This window comes from Podarcis pityusensis (genome assembly GCF_964106645.2).
Source record: "Podarcis pityusensis genome assembly, chromosome: 13".
Taxonomy (NCBI): domain Eukaryota; kingdom Metazoa; phylum Chordata; class Lepidosauria; order Squamata; family Lacertidae; genus Podarcis; species Podarcis pityusensis.
The window spans coordinates 23,396,156-23,416,115 of NC_138038.1; the positions used below are offsets into that span (position 1 = coordinate 23,396,156).

Genomic DNA, 19,960 nt, shown 5'->3' on the forward strand with positions numbered 1-19,960 from the left:
GATAGATGATAGATAGATAATAGATAGATAGATAGATGATAGATAGATAGATATAGATAGATAGATAAGATAGGTAGAGAGAAAAATGACAGAGATAGATAGATAGATAGATGATAGACATAGATAGATAGATAGATGATAGATATAGATAGATAGATAGCCAGCCCTGAAATAGAGGACTGCCCTCTGTAAAGCAAGACACATGTCCACTCTGCATCTCCAAGCGCTCACATCCCATTCTCCCTTGCCTTCTCCAATGCTCCGGGAAGGAGAAAACTATTGCTGCTTGTTTTTGCTTGGCTGGAGCAGCCCAGAGGAAAACATAGCCGGGATGGGGAGGTGCTGCTTTGTTGAATCAAGCCAGCTTTTTCTGTTGCAAATGGGAGGGTGAGGGTGGCAGCTCTGCCCTTGGCAGAGAAGGCAATGTGGGGATTAGGGAGACCAGAGGGCTCTCCAGCTGTTCATGGCTGTGACGGCTACAAAGCGAAGGCAGGTGGTGGAAGCGAGATTTGTTATATCACAGGGACACAGGAAGTTGCCTTATGCCGAATTAGACCACTGGTGTCTCTAGCTTAGCATTGTCTACACTGACTGGAAGCAGCTCTCCAGGGTTTCAGGCAAAGGATACTACTGATTAGCTTTTCTGATCGTTTCTGCGTCTTGAGTGCCAAGCTACATTTGAACCAGCCCTGACACTAGGGTTTACAGGACTCTTCCAATAATTCCTGGCACCCCCTACAAAATGGCGATCTCCTGCTGGTGTGGAAGTGGAGGCCTGTGGGACATTATTGCAATCAAACCAACAATTCATGTTTTGCCAGATAAGTGCATGAAGAAGCTGAGGCTCACAGAGCTTTCCTGTAAAATTTGCTAGAAGAGAACTCTGTGAGATCCCTTCTTTTGCCTGCCTGGGCAGGAAGCTGGTAACAGGACATAATTCCCTCCTGCCAGGGCACCTCTCTTTTTCTTCTTTATGCTTCCAAGCCAACTCCACATATGTGTCTGAACTCTGCAGCTCAGGCACCATTTTGAACTTAGATTTTGTATTTTTGTAACTTAGATAGTAGTTATAAACCTGCCTTCATTTTGCTACAGTAACTGCTGCTTCAAGACCCAGATTATGTAAGTAAATACTACTTGTACTTCTTCACAAAACAATGTGTGTGCAATTGTTATTTTTAAGGTGGAGAAAAGAGGTAATATCAGGGAAAATCCAGTCTGCCTTAAAGCATCCTGGATTATTGTTTCTAGAGGGTTAAATCAACTTTGTCTTAGCTTCCAAATTTAAAGCTGCAAAGGATGCTACTCTGCTGATCTCACTCACAAGAGCAAGGATAATAACAAAATAATATATCCCCTCCTTGTGCCTAAACCCATTCCTACAAAGCCATGAGCATTAAACAGGCTCCAAACTCCTGTTTCTAAGAATACAGTCGTACCTCGGAAGTCAAAGAGAATCTGTTCTGGAAGTCCGTTCGACTTCTGAAACGTTCAACTGTCAAAGCACAGCTTCTGATTTGCTGCAGGAAGCTCCTGCAGCAAATCAAAAGCCGCAGAAGCCCCATCAGACGTTTGGCTTCCAAAAGAATGTTCGAAAACTGGAACACTTACTTCCGGTTTCCAATCATTCGGGAGCTGGAACGTTCAACTCCCAAGGCGTTCAGGAGCCGAGGTACGACTATACTCCATATTTTTAAAGTAGATAGGCATTCAGACAATTCAGACACCCTCCTCCTCCCCATCTCCAAGACCTGCAAGCCAAGCTCAGAAGGCCCCATCCCCCATCTCCCACTACCTGGGTACCTGCATGTTCTCCCGCAGGTCTGTGGCCTCCCGCAGTGGCTGTGTGGCAGTGCGGAACACCTCGTCGATAGCCTTAATGCCTGTGGCCTTGGTGGAGGTGTACTCCCGCATGCGCCGGCCCTTGCGTCCTGAGAGCCCCCTCCGGTGCGCTTTGCCTCCGCCTCGCCGGTTGGTGATGGCAACATGGACAAACAAGGTGGTGTTGGCGAGGGGCTCACCGGCCAGGGACTGGAGGGGCACATGGCGGTACCCCACCTGGAGGCACTCGAAAGGGATTGTGTACTGCGCGATGAACTCATCCCCGATGTAGTCATCATCGAGCACCATGAATCTCAGAATCGCCAGCTCTGGGAGGTTCACCTGGAACTCCAGGGTTTCCTCAAAGACAGGGTTGTCTCCACTCTGCAGCACCGTCTTGGTGCGTTTCTCGGCACAGTCAGCAGGGATGCCGTGCATCTCAGCACAAACGTACGGCTCCACCACGTCGCCCTTGGCCCCAGAGCCCTTGGGTTTGGGCAGATTCTGGCCACTGATCACCTTGAGGTGCAGGAGCTGGGCCGAGATGCCCGGCAAGGTGTCCCGGGTGTTTGCGCTGAAGTAGGACACTTCCTCGCGCATGATGGCCGGCCGGAGGACATAGCCGCAGCCCCCGTTCTGGCGGAACCAGCCAGCGTTCAAGTCCATCATGAGGCCTGGCGTCTGGTAGTTCATGGCCACCATCTGGCAGCCGCACTTCCAGAAGTCCTGGGGGTTCATGTTGCTGGCGTCGATGCGCATGGGGCTAGGGTAGACCCGGGAGAGGAAGCGCTTGTTGTACTCCACAAAATCCTCCGGTTCTTCATTGGCGTAGCGCCCGGCCTCCACCTCGCTGAAGGAGCAGGTTTCCCAATAGCACTGGTTCCGCCGAGAGGCCTCAAAGCCCTGGAAGGACACCGCCTGGCACAGGCTCACCAGGTCCGAGAGCTCGCGGCACAAGGCCCGCCGGCAACGCGGCCGCTCTCGGTCCTCCTCGCTGAGAGGCAGGCTGAGCTCCAGGGTCTCCTCATCATCTGACACGTCCCCCTCGCCGGCCTGGCAGCTGGGGAGCAGCTTCCGGCTCTTGATGAGGATGCAGTTCTTGAGCTTTTCCGGGGAGGGGAGGTAGGACTCGCTGGGGTTCGGAGGCACCAGGTACAGCTTGTCCCCAAATGTCTTCCTCAGGTGCTCGGCCACCAGGTGCTGCTGGGCGATGCAGCAGCGCACCGAGAGGCACAGGATGAGCGGGAAGTCCGAGGCCTCAAAGGCGTGCTCAGCAACTGCACCCACCACTCTAGAGAAGGCCAAGCGGGTGCCAGCACCAACTACTGGCTCCCCAGACGAGCCGTCGCAGACCACAAGCTCCAGGCTGCGGCAGCCGGCCTTGAGCGCCGCCACATAGCCCCCAATGTCCGAAGTGGAGCCGCCCCAGAAGCAGCTGTCCTCAGCCAGGCACGCTCCGTGCGCAGAGCTAATAAAGTAGTGGGACAACGGCTGGGTCATGTCCTGGCACACCTTGCGGTGCTGGGGGTCGAAGATGTCGCAGTCGGCGGAGAGGAGGTAGCGAGTGAAGCCATCAATGGCCAAGTAGCCCCTTTCCCGGCCTTCCTTGGAGGGCTCGTACTTCCGGACGATCTCCAGGCACATCTCTTCTGTCACACCCTCCATGCCCTGCTCGGCCTCCAAGAAGCTCATGAGGTCCTTCAGGCCCATGTACTCCTTGTTGCTGGAGAACTGGACCAAGAGGAAGAAGACCTCTGGTCTGGTGCACAGCTCGCAGTAGGCCTCCACGAAGACCTCGCAGCCCACCTCCTCCCCGAGCCGCTCACTGGCCGCTTTCTGGAGCTCCTTGAACTTCAGCTCTATGGTGGACGTCTTCATGCCAGGGTTGAGGGCCCTGATGAGCTGCACGGCACGGGAAACCGGGATCCGGCCTTCCTTCTCCAGATCTGCGATGTCGAAGACGGAAGCGATCCAGGAAGTGCGGGGGTTCGGGTGGCTGGTCTCGGGAGCCCCCTCCAGGGTGTGCTTCCCATAGGAGGCCAAGTACCGCAGCCCCATCACCCAGGCATTCACCACGTCGACAGAGCCGGCCACCAAGTCCAGGGACTCGTAGTTGTCCCCATAGATGATCGAGAAGGCGCATTCATCCGGGAACTGGTCCGAGAGGCCGTTGGAGCGCAGCACCGGCGTCTTCTTCCCAACTCGCACCTCCTTGACCGACTTGATTTCAATCTTGGCCTTTTCGGAGTCTTTCTTGGAAGGCTCCCAGTGCATGAAGCGCAAGTCCGGGTCCAGCACAAAGAACCGGCTGTACATGCGGGAGTTGGAGCGCACTTTCTTCATCTCGCAGCCCTCCAGCATGAAGGAGATGCAGGCGGCGGTGCTGCTGAGCTTGCGGTTGCTGGGCATGGTACTGAAGGAGACAGTCTTCTTCTTGTGTTGCAGGGGGCGCTGGCGGGACCCATCCTAGGAGAAGGGAAAAGAGGAATAAGACAAGAGGGGTCAGGGGTGCAGCGGGATTCAGGCCAGGGCTTTTGAGTTAGGGCAGATATACAGGGCCCCCACTCCGCAGAATGAACAGGAGGGTGTCCCACTCACCCACAAACACAGCAGGGCTGGCTTACCAGATACGGAAGTATGTGAAGAAAACCATAAAGTCCACAGCCCAGAACAACCTTTCCTAACCAGGTGCCCTCCAGCTGTTGCTGCACTCCCATGAGCCTCAGCTAAAATGGCTGTGGCAGCCCAGGCCTGAATCCTGTTTGCCCACGGCAAGGCCACTTGTTGTTTTGTTTTATTTGTATTCATTGCATTTATGGGCAGATGGGGCTTGTGAATCTGGGAAGGCAGCCCATCTAGGAGAAGGAAAACCCTGATCCTAAAGCTCCACTGCCTTGGGGGAGAAGAAAAGGCTCAGGAGTAAACCCTACACAAATCCAAAGCTGAGTCCCTAAGCAATGGTTGGATGGTGCCTTCTTCGCCTCCTGCAGTCAAGCTGGTGCTAAACGTATTGCTCTGCTTTCCTTTGGACCAGTGAGCCCGAGAGAGTGGGGGCGGGGTGTTTTGCCATCTAGGCAGCCCAGGACCTCCATACACACTGCCCAGGCTTGTGTCCTGAGAAAGGATGGGTGGAGGACCTGAAGGAAAACTGTGAAGGGTTTGTAAGATGGGGGACCCTGAAGAAACAAGGGCTGAATGAAAAAAACTTTGGGAAGCATCTACACAACAGGGGACGGCAGGACCCTTGACACATAGGTGGGTGTTGTTGTTGTTGACATTATTATTATTGAACTATTTCGTTCAGCTTCAAGGAACCAAAGACCAACCAGTCGCAGCTGGAAGGTCAGGGACGAACCATTCTCCTAAAATGATCAGGCTTGACCTGAACTCTGAAAACGTAGCTCTCTGCTCCCCATCCTCCAGCCCCGGTGCAGGGGCCAGATAAGACCAAACTGGCTCCAGGAACTCCGAGCCAAACCCCCAAGGCTAAAAATAGTTACATCCGACCATTCTGTTGATTCTTTCCTTCCCCTGTTCCCTCCCCCCCCCCCCCACCCACAAAGCTTCCTGATGTGGGGTGGGATAAGAAAGAGGGAAGAATAGCAGAGGATGGAAGAGGGAAGAGGCAGGCAAACATACTGGGAATTCACAAATGCAATTAACTGGAGGTACAGTGTGAAAATGTTTACATCTATTTCCCATGAAGATGCTAGCTTAAACCATGTTCTGAAGGCCTTGACCAATTACTTGGCTAACACATCACCCTCTGCGCCCCAGTTGGCTCCCTTGGGTCTACAAAATGGCAAAAACTACAGGAATGTCAGCAGCATCCCCCACAGAAGTTAATTTCTCAACAGGGTTAAAAGCTGCAACCCCAAACACACTTGTCGGTGAGCAGTTCCCATTCAACTTAGTGTGATTTGCTTCCAAACAAATATAGGATTTTGCCCTTGTGTTAAAAAAAAAAAGAAAGGTAAATGACCCCTGGACGGTTAAGTCCAGTCAAAGGCGACTGGGGTTGCAGCGCTCATCTTGCTTTCAGGCCAAGGGAACCGGCATTTGTCCACAGACAGCCTTCCGGGTCATGTGGCCAGCATAACTAAACCGCTTCTGGTGCAACAGGACACTGTGATGGAAAGCAGAGCGCACGGAAATGCCATTTACCTTCCCGCTGCAGCAGTACCTATTTATCTACTTGCACTGGTGTGCTTTCAAACTGCTAGGTTGACAGGAGCTGGAGCAGAGCAATGGGAGCTTACTCCATCGTGGGGATTCAATCCACCGACCTTCCGATCAGCAAGCCCAAGAGGCTGGGTGGTTTAGACCACAGTGCCACCTGTGTGTTAGTGTTAGTCCCAGACCTAGTAGTGTTTCATTGCTTGGTAAATATACAGTTGGGTTTTATTGGGACAGTATTGCTATTCTGTAAGCTGCACAGAACTTAAAAAAAAAAAAAATCAGACATTTTAAATCTTTAAAAGTCATTTCTCTCTGTGCAAGCTCGGAGCTGTTGATTTTATGTGTTCCAGGATTGTGAACTGAGCCCAGGTGAAGCTTCCAGCCCCTCACAATGAACACCAAAAAGAAACAACAGAAATAGGAATAGCTTACGCTTAGCAATTTTATAAATTCATTCCCAGGGATGAGGTGAAGTATACCAAGGTTAGGACCCCAGAAACTTTTTCTTAGCTAAGTCCTGGTACAGTTTCAAGGCAAAAAAACATTTCAGGTTCTTTGTGGGCTTGCACTGCAAACAAGGAAACCCATTGTGGTGTAATGGTTAGAGTGTTGGGCTAGGACCTGGGAGGCCAGGGTTCAAATCACCACTCAGCCATGAAGCTCGCTGGGTGACCTTGGGCCAGCCACTGTCTCAGCCTAACCTACCTCACAGGATTGTTGTGAGGATAAAATGGAGATAGGGAGCAGTGTAATCTAATATGCACATTTTTGAAGAAAACATTCTCGTAATATAATGCATTTCTGTATGCTTTTTCCACCAACATATATATGCACTTTTATGCACACTTTACTCCAGAATGTGTGTTGTTGTTTTTTGTGAGAGGGAGGTACACATTACTTGCCTGGAGAATTGCACTGCACAGTTCCAAGACTTGTGTATTTCAAATGATGGTTGTGTTTTGCTTTGCATCTTGTTTCGAAGAGTTCTAATGTAAGTGGGATTGTCTTGAAATGCAAGCTGAACATAATTTCTCACCCATGTACTATCATGTGTGTGCAAATCTGCTGCTATGGGCAAAGATTTGTAGCTGGGAACGCTAAGCCAAATACCGGTGTTGGAATGACAAACCAAGCGCCTTATGAAGGCTGCATGCACACCGTACATTCAAAGCACACAGCTTCCCAGGGTCCCTGAAACTGCAGAATACCATTCATAGAGCTACAATTCCCAGCACCCTTTACAAACTATAGTTCCCAGGGTTCCTCCACCACATTTATTGTTTTGCAGGCCTCAAGCAACTTTCTCTCTAAGCCTCAGTTTTCCCCATCTGCAAAATGGGAACAGTTAAGTGATGCACGCCTTGTAGGACTGTTGCAAAGGCCAAATGCAATAATAAAACTCTACCAATGCAAAGTGCCACACACAAACAGCCTTCGGCTACTAACAGCAGCCTGAAGGACAAATCTTGGCTGCTGACCAGGAAGCCCTGCCAACATCGGCACTCCATCTCCTGGGCACAATGAAAAATGATAAGCTCACTGCCAGGAGACTGCAGGAAGCAGGTTAGGGAAATTCACAAACAGCAGAACTCCCCTTGTGGGGGAGTGTCAACATTTCAAGGGTCCCAGAAGGGATTCCCATGTTATTTTTGAAGATTGCCACCCTCCCTCATTTTGCCAAGCCACTGTGACTGCAGCTAGCTTTTGGAGGCCACCTCTCTGCTGGGCCAGGGAAATGTGCCCTTTCTGGGTCCTGGGCTGGTGGGTGGGTGAAGCTTGCCTGTGCATCTGGAAACAGAAAGGACATCTATGCTGGAAAGTCAAGTAACTTGCACCCCAGGGGTTAAATCTCTGCCAGCTCTGCTCTGCTGGCGTAAAATCGCTGCTGGATGTAGTCATCTCCTCCTCTTGCCTAGGGATGCTACTTGAGGATCCTACCCCAAGCCTCCCTCACACACCCTAAGCTAGTGCCCCCTTCCCCCCAACGCCTAGAATGGGCAGCTGGAAAAATGACAGCCTAATAGTACAATGCAAGAATTAGGACTTTTAGACTGGGCTCAAATGTCCATCAGCTCACAGGGTGACTTTGAACCATTCCCTCTCCCTTTCTGCCTAACCTACCTTTCAGGGCTGTCGTGGGGACAAATGGGGGAGAACCATGTGTATGACCCTTGAGCTCTGTTATGAGGAAAGGCAGGGTTTAAATGCAATGAATTGATGCCACCCTATATCTTCTAAAAGAACATGGTCAACACTCAAGAAGCTTAATCCAAGTACAGTGGTACCTCGGGTTAAGAAGTTAATTCGTTCCGGAGGTCCGTTCTTAACCTGAAACTGTTCTTAACCTGAGGTACCACTTTAGCTAATGGGGACTCCTACTGCTGCCGTGCGATTTCTGTTCTCATCCTGAAGCAAAGTTCTTAACCCGAGGTACTATTTCTGGGTTAGCAGAGTCTGTAACCTGAAGCATCTGTAACCCGCGGTACCACTGTACCAGAAACACCCGAGGAATCTGTATAGTGGTACCTCTGATTACAAACTTAATTCGTTCTGGAGGTCCGTTTTTAACCTGAAACCGTTCTTAACCTGAGGTACCACTTTAGCTAATGGGGCCTCCCGCTGCCGCCGTACTGCCGCCGCACAATTCTGTTCTCATCCTGAGGTAAAGTTCTTAACCCGAGGTACTACTTCCAGGTTAGCGGAGTCTGTAACCTGAAGTGCTTGTAACCCGAGGTGTTTGTAACCCGAGGTACCACTGTAGTTGTGTCCTTGCCTTGGACAGATACAATTGGGTTTCTTCCAAACCAGAACCATAGCTGATATCCCCTCTCTCCTTTCACCGGCCCTTACGGTTGTGAAGACATGCCTGAAAGGCTGTGTGTAGGCCGAGAGCCAGGACAGGAAAGGTAACCTGAGACGTATCATCATCACCACCACAGTTGCCATCCTGGAGGCAAAATAAATGTGGAGGAGAATCACAGTCATAAATGCACTGTGGGCAGAGCTGTCAGCTCAGCAGCAAGGGGAAATAACTCTGCACGGGATCAGAGGCAATCTTGACAGTCCTAATAGGAAACATATTGTTGGGTGGTGCTTTGGTGCAGAGAAGCAGTTCCAGGTTATAAGGTCTGACCTTGGAATTTGAGGGCTTTGAGCCCACCCATCACCCACCTCACATGTAGGGACCTTTTCCTTGCATGCCACTCCCTTGGCAAGAGCCACAGAAAAGCACCTGAGCAGGAAGGAATGGGGTTCTCGGGACCTGGCTGCCCCTGAGACGTTTCCAGGTCCTGTATACCTGAAGAAGCGTCTCCACCCCCATCGTTCAGCCCGGACACAGAGATCCAGCGCCAAGGGCTTTCTGGCAGTTCCCTCATTGCGAGAAGTGAGGTTACAGGGAACCAGACAGAGGGCCTTCTCGGTAGTGGCGCCCGCCCTCTGGAACGCCCTCCCTTCAGATGTGAAGGAAATAAGCAGCTATCCTATCTTTAAAAGACATCTGAAGGCAGCCCTGTTTAGGGAAGTTTTTAATATTTAATGCTGTATTGTTTTTAACACTAGATTTTAAGCCGCCCAGAGTGGCTGGAGAGACTCAGCCAGATGGGCGGGGTATAAATAATAAATTATTATTATTATTATTATTATTATTATTCCATGCCCTGCCATGAGAACTCTATGGAGGCTGACGCCTCTTTTTTTACTTTCCTGGGCCACGCGGAGATGCAGGCGGGTCCCAGATCCGAAGAACGTAGGGGAGGATGGTTACCACCCTGATCTGGGCAGAGACAAAAATCGACAGCGAGGGGGTGGAGATGAGTCAGACATCAAAGTTACATAATGTACCGTCTCTACGGTTACCACAGGAAGGAGGGGAAATTGATGGTTCCTAAATTGACACAGATCAGAAGATTGGGATAGAGCGGGAGATGTTTATTCAAAGTCATTATTGGGTTTTGGCAGCTGCAGGAGGGCGTGGGAGAGAAAAGGTGAGATGCGGAGTTTGGGGGCAAACGTGGGTCAAAGTTCCTGGCCTGAAAACAAAAAACTGAGTCCAATAGATTTTAGACACCAGAACCTGTTCTCAGTGCCAGCGGTTCATTCCTGGAGCATGTGAAGTCCAGAATTCTCTCCTTGCCAAGAGAACATCATCCCTAAGTTGAGTATTGACAGCCAGATCTCACACACCTGAGTCTCACCTGCCAGTCTCTCAACCTAATTTTATTAAAGGCATCCAAGATCTCAGGCAACCCCTTCATTGCAAGCTAAGGATAAGGTAGAGTGCATAACTCAATGGCAGAGCACATGCTTTGAATGCAGAAGGCTCCAGGTTCAATGATTGCTGTCTCCTGGTGTGTCTGGGAAAGGCACCTGAGGCGATGTCTGCAACAGTCATAGGATTCTCTGGGGAAAACCATGGCAGCTCAAAATGCAATCCTAGTGCTTTATGTTGCATATGTGGTCTGAATAGCAGGATGAAGGCAGCTTCTTCCTATGACATGGTCTTATATGAATCTGCCTCGTGCTAAATCTAAAGCAATTAGGCATGTTCTGCCAACCTTACAACAACAAGTTTACGGAGGACAGATGGATGGATGGCAATGAGCCCATTTGTGTCCTGTCACTCTAGAGCAGGCATGGCCAAACTTGGCCCTTCAGCTGTTTTGGGACTACAACTCCCATCATCCCTAGCTAACGGGATGTGGTCAGGGATGGTGGGAATTGTAGTCCCAAAACAGCTGGAGGGCCAAGTTTGGCCATGCCTGCTCTAGAGGGTAGGACCCGACCTGTGGGCTCAAATTAAAAGAAAAGGGATCCAGACTAAGCATTAGGAAGAACATCCTGGTGACTTGAGCTTTCCCACAGTGGAAGAGATTGCCTTGGAAGGGAGCTGACCTCCCCTTCACTAAGAGGTTTTTAAAGTAGAAGGTGGATTGCCTACCAATGCCACCCGTCAGGGACACTGTACAGTCGTACCTTGGAAGTCAAACGGAAACTGTTCCGGAAGTCTGTTTGACTTCAAAAACGTTCGGAAACTAAAGCGCAGCTTCTGATTGGCTGTAGGAAGCTCCTGCAGCCAATCGGAAGCCCCGTCGGACATTTGGCTTCCAAAAATAGTTCGCAAACCAGTTTTTGATCATCTGGGAGCCGAAATGTTCGGCAACTAAGCTGTTTGAGATCCAAGGTATGACTGTAGTAGATTTCTGTGGGGCTTTGTTAGCGGAGACCCAGTTCTATTCTGACTTTAGCAGCACTGGCTACCCCTCCCAGTTTGAGGTCGTCAACAAATCTGGTGAGCATGCCCTCAATCCCTTCATCCATGTTGTTTATAAAGACGTTGAACAATAATGGGCCCAGGAAAGAACCCTGCGGCACCCCACTTGTTCACTTTTCCCCGAAAGGATGAGGACCCACTAGTGAGTACTCTTTGGATTCGGCCGGACCTTAGTAGCCTTCCTTATGTTTCACCTGTGTATGAAAATACAAGACCTCACAGCTTGTGCAGCGAAACAGAGAGGGCCTTCAGCTGGTTACAAAAGCAATGGATTTTGAAAAAAGAAAGAAGAGGGGGAAAATGCAGGTCAGGCAGCTCCATCTTAATGAGAGAAGGAGCAAGATCTTCCGGGAAATACTCTTATTAATTTGTTTATATGCTGCTTAGTGCCAATAAGTGGTTTACAAAATATAAAAAGCCAATTACACAGACGTTAAAATAAGAATATCCGTAATTAAAATGCACAAGAGAATAATCCAATTAAAATGACGCAGCCATTAAAACAGGAGCCTCGTGGTTACGCAGTATCAACTTAGGGTACATTTAGTAGGAGAAGGAGTTATTATTTATTACGATACATATTATATTATAATCATAATAATCAATTGGTTGGCTCTTCTTATGTTCATGATTATAATAAATAATATCTCAGTCCAACTCTTACAAGCATTTGGAATCTGCATTCTAAATGAATGAATCTTGGAGCAGTCTTATGCATGTTTACTCCGAAGTAAGTCTGACTGAAGTACAACAACAAAACTGCCTTTAGAGCAGCCTTTCTCAACCTGTGGGTCCCCAGATGTTGTTGAACTACAACTCCCATCACCCCTAGCTAGCAAGGCCAGAGCTCAGGGATGATAGGAGCTGTAGTCCAACAACATCTGGGGACCCCAGAAAAGGATGTAAAGGACAGGAAAGTATTGTTCAGAGGCAACCAACCACATAAAGGTGGTTTTGGACCCCCCCCCCAAGTTTCAAAGATGTCAACAACTTCTTGAATAGGGTACCAACCCTTTGGAATGCTGACTGCCTATTGCTGGCACTCACGGTGGCTAAACACTTAGCACTTCAACAAGGAAGGGAAGATACTCTTCCCCCAGGCAAACAATGGACGGAAGGCATGACCCAACCCAGCCACTTGTGAGAAAGTTACCTTCCCCAAGTGGGAAAAGAATAGAATATTTTTGGAGATATGGGGCCCCTGCACAGTCTTGTTTGCTTAAGCAATGGGCAGCAGACAAGTTTGGACCAATAGTCAAATCCCACTTCGTGCTCCTCTAGCCACAATTGTTTGTTGCAAAAAGAATTATTTCCTTAATCGTTGTTTACTACATTTGCACATGTATGTGTTTGTCTCTTGTGGTTTGTCTCTTTTCTTTTTGTACACGAAATATTCAAAATCTAATGAATGAAACCCTGTAAATTAAAAAAGGAGACTTTTGTACATAAATGACAAGCTGTATTGTGGCTAGGCTGTCCTATCTGAGCCCCACCAAAATGAACGAGAGCTGTTTGTTTGTTCTAATGGAGTTTTTGCACGGGAGAACTTCCCAGAGGACTGTGTGTTTGTCCAAAGGTTCTGTAACATTCAGAGAGGAGCTGTGGGGAGTAGCTGTGAGTTTATAACAGAGTGTCCGAACATCGCAGAGTCCAAGGTTAACATGTGGCTCACTGTTCTTCATCTTAAGCAAGGTTATGAAAACACAGAGGCTGAGGACGCTGAGGTTTTAGAAACCAGAGGAGGAAACAGGGAGGGAAACAGCCCCCTTGCTGGAGAAAAGAGCTTTTTTCTGTCCCATGCATGGTTCTCAGTCCTCTGCCTCCTTCCCCCTACAACTAATACCCCAGCTCAATGCTTCCCTTCTTCCTTAGCCTAAGCTGTCACAACAGCCTGGGTTCTGCAATAAACAAGCAAACAGTGCCTCATAGATTTGCAGTAAGAAGTGATATTTGGTTATGGCTAGGCATGCATTAAGTTATATTTAGAGCTTTGGGTACTCTACACTAAAAAAAGAAAAGAAAAATCTCTGCCTAGGAAATCCTAATTCTGCAGCAAGAAAAGCCAGGTTCTGCAACCTGCGTAATTTTGCAAATCAGAACTATTTCCATAATCTCTTATTTTGCACGCTTTGATCCAGATTGCCTGGAGAAGGGCCAGGAGCTATGAATAAACCTAGCCTGGACCCAGAAAATAAAAACTGCAGACCAGTTGCCAACATCCCCTTTCTGGGCACAGTGCTTGAGCAAGATTGTCTCCGGCCAGCTCCAGGTACTCTTGGATGAAACTGACTTTCTAGATCCATTTCAACTGGGCTTCAGGCCTGGTTTTGGAATGGAAACTGCCTCGGTTGCCCTGGGGGATGACCTTTGCTGAGAGGAGGACGACAGTGATCATATTGATTTCTCCTGTATCTCTTAGAGCCTTTCTGTACTACATGGTATCCTACTGGTTAGGCTGTCTGGGCTGGGGGTTGGAGTGACCTCAGTGATTCTGCTCCTATTGGATGGCGGATTCCAGAATGTGGTGCTGGCAAGGTCGGCACTCTGCCCTTTGCAGCTAGGCAATTGGGTTCCCTATACATTCCCTATTTCATGGGTCACCAAAGCAGTGCCCAGGATCCCCTGGCACCCTGGAAGTCTTCCCCTGGCACTCACAAAGCCATTGAGGCCTCCCTCCCTCGCGTCCTTGGCCGTGAGCAGCGATAGTTACTTTCCCCCCTCCCTTGAGAAGTACAGTGGTACCTCGGGTTAAGTACTTAATTCGTTCTGGAGGTCCGTTCTTAACCTGAAACTGTTCTTAAAATGAAGCATCACTTTAGCTAATGGGGCCTCCTGCTGCTGCCGCGCTGCCGGAGCACGATTTCTGTTCTCATCCTGAAGCAAAGTTCTTAACCTGAGGTAATATTTTTGGGTTAGCAGAGTCTGTAACCTGAAGCGTATGTAACCTGAAGTGTATGTAACCCGAGGTACCACTGTACACAGAATAGGAGGAGGAAGTTGGAAGAATAACATTCTTGCCTACTTCTTTCAACTCTATGTCCTTTTTGCGGCTAAGCTTAATTCTGCTCAGTCAGCTCCTTGGGGAAGTGAGGTCTGTGCATAAGCACTTTCTTTGGGGATGGGGGACTGATCCAGAAGGGGGGGGGGGAGAAAAGCGACCAGACAGTGTGGCGGCACCCACACACAGCGTTTACTCAAAAATCAAAATGTGCCCATGGCCTAGGTTGGCGACCTCTGCCCTGTGCTGTTTAACATCTGTATGAAACCACGGATGGATGCTATCTGGAGGTATGTGCCATTCTGGAGATGCAGGTGGCCTGCGGCTCTACCTCTCCTTTTCATGAAATCAAAGTGAGGCATTGTGTAATCTGAATCAATGCCTGGGCACTGTAATGAACTGGGTAAACTTGACACTGAATTTAGACAAGAAAAAGGTACTATTATTGGGTAGCTTGTCTACCACACTGAGCAGCATTCAACCTCTATTTTTGCAGGGTGGGGGCGGGGGCTTAGGCCCCCAGGGAGATTTATGGACAACTGTGGGTTTAAGCTGAGTTCTCCCTAGTCCTGGACCAAAACCACTACCCAACACACATTATACATTTAAAGCAGTACCACACCACTTTAAACAGCCTCACCCCCGCTGGCAGAAGCCCACAAGCTGCTTCAAACAGCACTTTTAAGAAGTGCTTTAATCCCTGCTCATCAGCTGATGACGACATGCAAGGAGAGGGTCGAGCAAGGTCAGGGAGGGGTGTGGCCTAGGAAGAGTCCCAAGGGCCGGCCAGAGAGACTGTGAGGGCCGCATTCTGGTCATGGGCCTACCCCTCGCCTTAGCACAAGTACTTCTGTGTGTGTATTTGCTTGTGTTGTTCTGCAAAGTGTCACATAAAGCGCTTCTCCCTCTAGCTTTCTCTCTGTGGGATCAACAGCTATGAATATCTTTGAATGCCCCCCCCCCACCAAAAAAGCAGCCCCAGATGGTGTCTCAGGTTGCTTTGAATGGCGCAAATGTTTGCAAGAGGCTCTGCTTCTCTCTCTTTAATGCGGTAAGCAGATGGACACCAGGCTGCGGCAAGGGGGGGCGGGGGGAGGGAAGGGACTCAGAAACTGACTAAACCTCCTCCCAGCAGGAGATGCACTTCCTCCCTATAAGGCACAGCTGAAGGGCTGGATCTGGACCTCCTCAGGAAGTTTGTACTAGAAGAATAACTTTTCCTGCCTTTGGAATCCGAACAGGTGTTTTGGCTTGGGCTGGCTTGGGGACAGGGAGAATAAAATAGGAACGCAAATCCAGGAAGGAAGGAAAGAAGGAATGACTCCCTTAATAAAGCAGGCTGTAGGGCTGCCCAGCACCAGTTAGGCAGGGCTTAATTTAGGCTCTTCTTATTTCAGAGTGTGAAATGTTCCCCTTGCACAGGCGACTCTCAAGCACTGCCTTGTTGGCCAAAAGTCACATCTGCATTCCTTGGCTCATCAAAGCACCAGACCTCAAGCCCGAACCTCCAAAGGAGGGGAGAGAATGGCTTTGAGCATGTACAAAGCGAATGTGCGGAATTTCTCAGAGTGGTTGAACAATCCCTCCCTCTTCCCAAGGAATTCTGGGGACTGGAAATACGAGCCTTCCAACAATTCACAGCACCCTTAACTAACTAGAGTTCCCATGAAGCTTTGGGGGAAACCATATCTGCTTAAAGTGGTATGATAGCACTTTATAGTGCAGATGAGGTCCACGTTGGAGAAGGTCAGTCTTAGGCATGTTCACAGAATCATAGACTTGTAGAGCTGGAAGGGACCTTGAGGGTCATGTAGTCCAACCCCTTTGCAATACAGGAATCTCAACGCACGGTCCCCCATCCAATCTGAAATCATCCCGGACCCTGCTTAGCTTTGCAAATGTGCTAGCAGTTTTATTGCTGCCCCACTAGGAGGATCCTATTAGCACCACGGCAGCAAGACCAAAACGACGCCAGCAAAGACTGCAGCACAGAAAGAACTAAGATTCTGAAGAAAGCTTTCCAGCCTTCCCCAGTTGCTGTGATGGATCCGGTTGCCAAACTGGGCAGACTCCTTCCCCCCTCCCACCCCGAGAATAGCCCTCTGGCACCAGAAGATTATTTGCTTTCTTGGTCCATTAACCTCCAGTGATTAAAACGCGTCCTGCCAGGCCCTAATCTCAAAAGTCCCAATGAGCTGCTTTGCTGTCCGAGTGGAATTAATTTGCTAACGAAATTCTTTTGGGGGAGGGGGTGGAATTCGCACCTTCCTTGCTAAAAGCTCCTTCTCAGCCCCATCTGCATCCCTCCTCCGGGGCAGCCTGGTCAGGGTACCAAAAACCCAAGCAAAAAAATTATCAATAAATAGCTGAACAACAGATGGGCAGCCAACTGCATCTCTAGCCAGGCAGGTGGAAAGCAGAAAAGGAATTGCAGCATTGCACCAGCCATCGCCTCCTCCCCACATCCCACTGCAGCCTCTCAGATCCGCCGAGGGGAACTTTTCCCCCTTGGCAGAATGTATCCCATGCCAAAGGCTCATTTGAAAATTAATTGAGGGCTCAGCCAGAGACTGGAGGAGCTGCATTCATGTTAGATACCCGAAACACTTTTTTCAGGCACCTGTGAATTCTCTCTGAAGTGCAACCTCTGTCCGTTCTAGCTTTCTCCAATTTGGGACTCTCCAGATGTTTTGGGCTATAGCTACCGCTGATGGAAGCTTGAAGTCCAAAACATCTGGAGGGCATTGGATTGGGGTCAGATGGTGCGTTCTCTCCCCCCCCCCGCCAGTCCCCTGCCCCAGAGAGCTGCATCCTTTGGCAGTGGACATGTGGTCTGTGTTTCCTCTGCAACAGATGAAGGGGGTGGGTGTGATTTCTGCACCAGGACTTCTTCAGCTGTCACTTAGAGGCAGATGTAACCTGCGTCAGTCAGTCAGTGTGGTGACGACAATGAAAAAGGAAGCATTTTTGTTTTATTTTTGGCCATTTGTTTAATTAGTTCCATCCATGCATCACACCTGAATAATGAAGGTGCACAGACAAGTGCTCATGGAGGGAGGGGGACTGCCCATAAATGGGCAACACTTTCCCCCTCCAGTACTTGACAAAGATGGCCTTTGTGTGGACCTTTCAAAAGGATCCTGAACTACCTTATCTAGAACACCTTTCTGTTCCCGTGCCCTGCAACTAAGTTAGCAACATAAGTCTAAGTGTATACTTCTTCTCTGTTTACCTTGCCTCCATTTCCCTTCTACCGCCCTGCTGTTGTCCTCTGTGTCAAATTTTAGATTGTACGTTCCTTGGGGCAGAGACGTGTCCTCTTACACTCTCTAAAAACACAGGATGAAACCTGGAGACCAGAGTTCAAAGCCCAATTCTGTTCAAGTCTCACTGGGGAGACACCTCAGGGGAGGGTGCTATCTTTCAGCCTCAGTTTTCCTATCTGCGAAATGGAAAGACTAAGAGCTCATTGTACAGCTCAAAGATGGAGGTGGGGAGCCTTTGCAGTACACTTGCTCTATGCTTCACTGTAGCTTGGATCACATAGGCCAGTGAGCGGGCATTCCCGAACTTTTCTCACCCCTTCCAGATTGGTCAAATTTGTACCCAAGCCATCGTCCGCAGCACTCAGGCCACATAAAAAGGTAAAGGGACCCCTGACCATTAGGTCCAGTCATGACCGACTCTTGGGGTTGTGGCGCTCATCTCGCTTTATTGGCCGAGGGAGTCGACGTACAGCCTACGGGTCATGTGGCCAGCATGACTAAGCCGCTTCTGGCAAACCAGAGCAGCGCACGGAAATGCTGTTTACTTTCCCTCCAGAGTGGCACCTATTTATCTACTTGCACTTTGACGTGCTTTCGAACTGCTAGGTTGGCAGGAGCAGGGACCGAGCAACGGGAGCTCACCCCGTCGTGGGGATTTGAACCGCTGACCTTCTGATCGGCAAGTCCCAGGCTCTGTGGTTTAACCCACAGCGCCACCCGCATCCCAAATACAGAGTCCCACTTAGGCCACATACAGAGGGAATTAACCCACTCCATCATCACAACAACACTGTTAAAGCTAGCGGGAAGCCATCCCAAGGTCGACTAGTGGGCTGCGTAGCCAAACAGAGATTTTATTTCCCTAGCCATGCCCTTGCCCCATACCAGGTCTCAGGATTCCATGAGTTTAGCTGCCAAGGTAACAGAGCTTTGGCACTTCTTGCTGTGCCTTTCCAGATCTTCCCCTGGCCTCCAACGCCCTACCCTTGTGCACTTGCAAAAAATAGCATATTCTATCACCGCCATGGGCAAATCCCAGGCAGTGCACCTCAATCCACACACACCCAAACCCCCAGGTGATTTTTTTCTTTAGAAAGGCCACTGGAGGAATGGTAAGCCTGTTCCGTCACCTGCACTCTGTGCACGAGATCCATTTAGCCTTTTCAAAACACGCTCCAGACTGCAGGGCAAGCGAATTCCTTCTCCTCCAAGGTGCATGAGAAAGGCCTAACAAGCTGGGGGGTGGCAGAGGGGCTGGAACGCAGCCCACACACCCTGTATTAATAGCACTGGAGCAATCAGTGCTTAAAATAGGCTGCGAGGAGCAAGGAGGCGGGTCTCGGGTGACAGCAACCTATTCTGGAGATGAACAACCATGACGCAAAAACATTTAAAAGGCCGCTTTTAGAAACACACACCTACCAAGGGCACCTCCATAAGAACCCCGCAGTAAACGTGCACACTGAGGTTCATGCCCAATGGATGGGGGAAATAAAGGGGGTGGGAAGCAGGGGGGAGTCAGCAATATCAAGATGGGACACCTGGAGCAGAGCCACACCTCGAGGGTTTGGCACATGGTGTTTGCTACGGCTCAGCCCTACCGCTGCCGTGCAGGAAAGTCTCCAGTGCAAAGGATTCTGGGAGGGACCTGAGCCTCAGCAGCAGAGGAGGTGTTTTGCAGGCAGAAGCCACCAGGTTTTACCCTCGGTTAAAAGGATCAAGGGACGCGGGTGGCGCTGGGGGTTAAACCACAGCCTAGGGCTTGCCAATCAGAAGGTCGGCTGTTCGAATCCCCGCGATGGGGTGAGCTCCCGTTGCTCGGTCCCTGCTCCTGCCAACCTAGCAGTTTGAAAGCACGTCAAAGTCCAAGTAGATAAATAGGTACCACTCCGGCAGGAAGGTAAACGGCGTTTCCGTGCACTGCTCTGGTTCGCCAGAAGCAGCTTAGTCATGCTGGCCACATGACCCGGAAGTTGAACGCCAGCTCTCTTGGCCAATAAAGTGAGATGAGCGCCGCAACCCCAGAGTCAGCCATGACTGGACCTAATGGTCAGGGGTCCCTTTACCTTTACCTTTAAAAAGATCAAGAGAGTGGGTGACAGGAACAACTCTTTGCCCAGTTTCCTAAGAGAGCTGCTGCCCGTCAAGAGCAGACAACACCAACATAGCTCAGTTGGTACTGCTTCTGAGACTCTTCATCTCAGGGTCGTGGGTTCAAGTCCCACGCTGGGCAAAAGATTTCTGCATTGCGGAGGGTTGGAATGGATGGCCCTTGTGGTCCCTTCCAACTCTACGATTCTATGAATGTTGGGACACATGAGACAACTAGCCAGTCCTGGGAATAAGGTCACTTTCGAAGTTTATTTCACGGGCTGGGGATGATGCTCTGCACACGCTGCCAAACAGCTGCCGCCAGTCAGGTAA

At 49.8% G+C, this 19,960-nt stretch overlaps 1 protein-coding gene and 1 long non-coding RNA gene across 3 annotated transcripts in view; one reads left to right on the plus strand and one right to left on the minus strand.

The window, feature by feature from the left end:
• Positions 1-19,960, plus strand: part of LOC308462149 — a 182,916-nt gene that overhangs the window by 23,535 nt on the left and 139,421 nt on the right. The gene's annotated exons all lie outside the window — the stretch shown is intronic.
• LOC308462023 (inactive phospholipase C-like protein 2) overlaps positions 1-19,960 on the minus strand; it is a 36,483-nt gene that overhangs the window by 9,357 nt on the left and 7,166 nt on the right. The window contains exon 2 of one of the 2 annotated variants that reach the window (XM_080979273.1): positions 1,804-4,287. In XM_080979273.1, the coding sequence (XP_080835399.1) occupies positions 1,804-4,287 (2,484 nt within the window). Of the gene's footprint in view, positions 1-1,795; positions 4,288-19,960 lie in introns of both variants that reach the window. The other variant, XM_080979274.1, reaches the window with a different exon arrangement.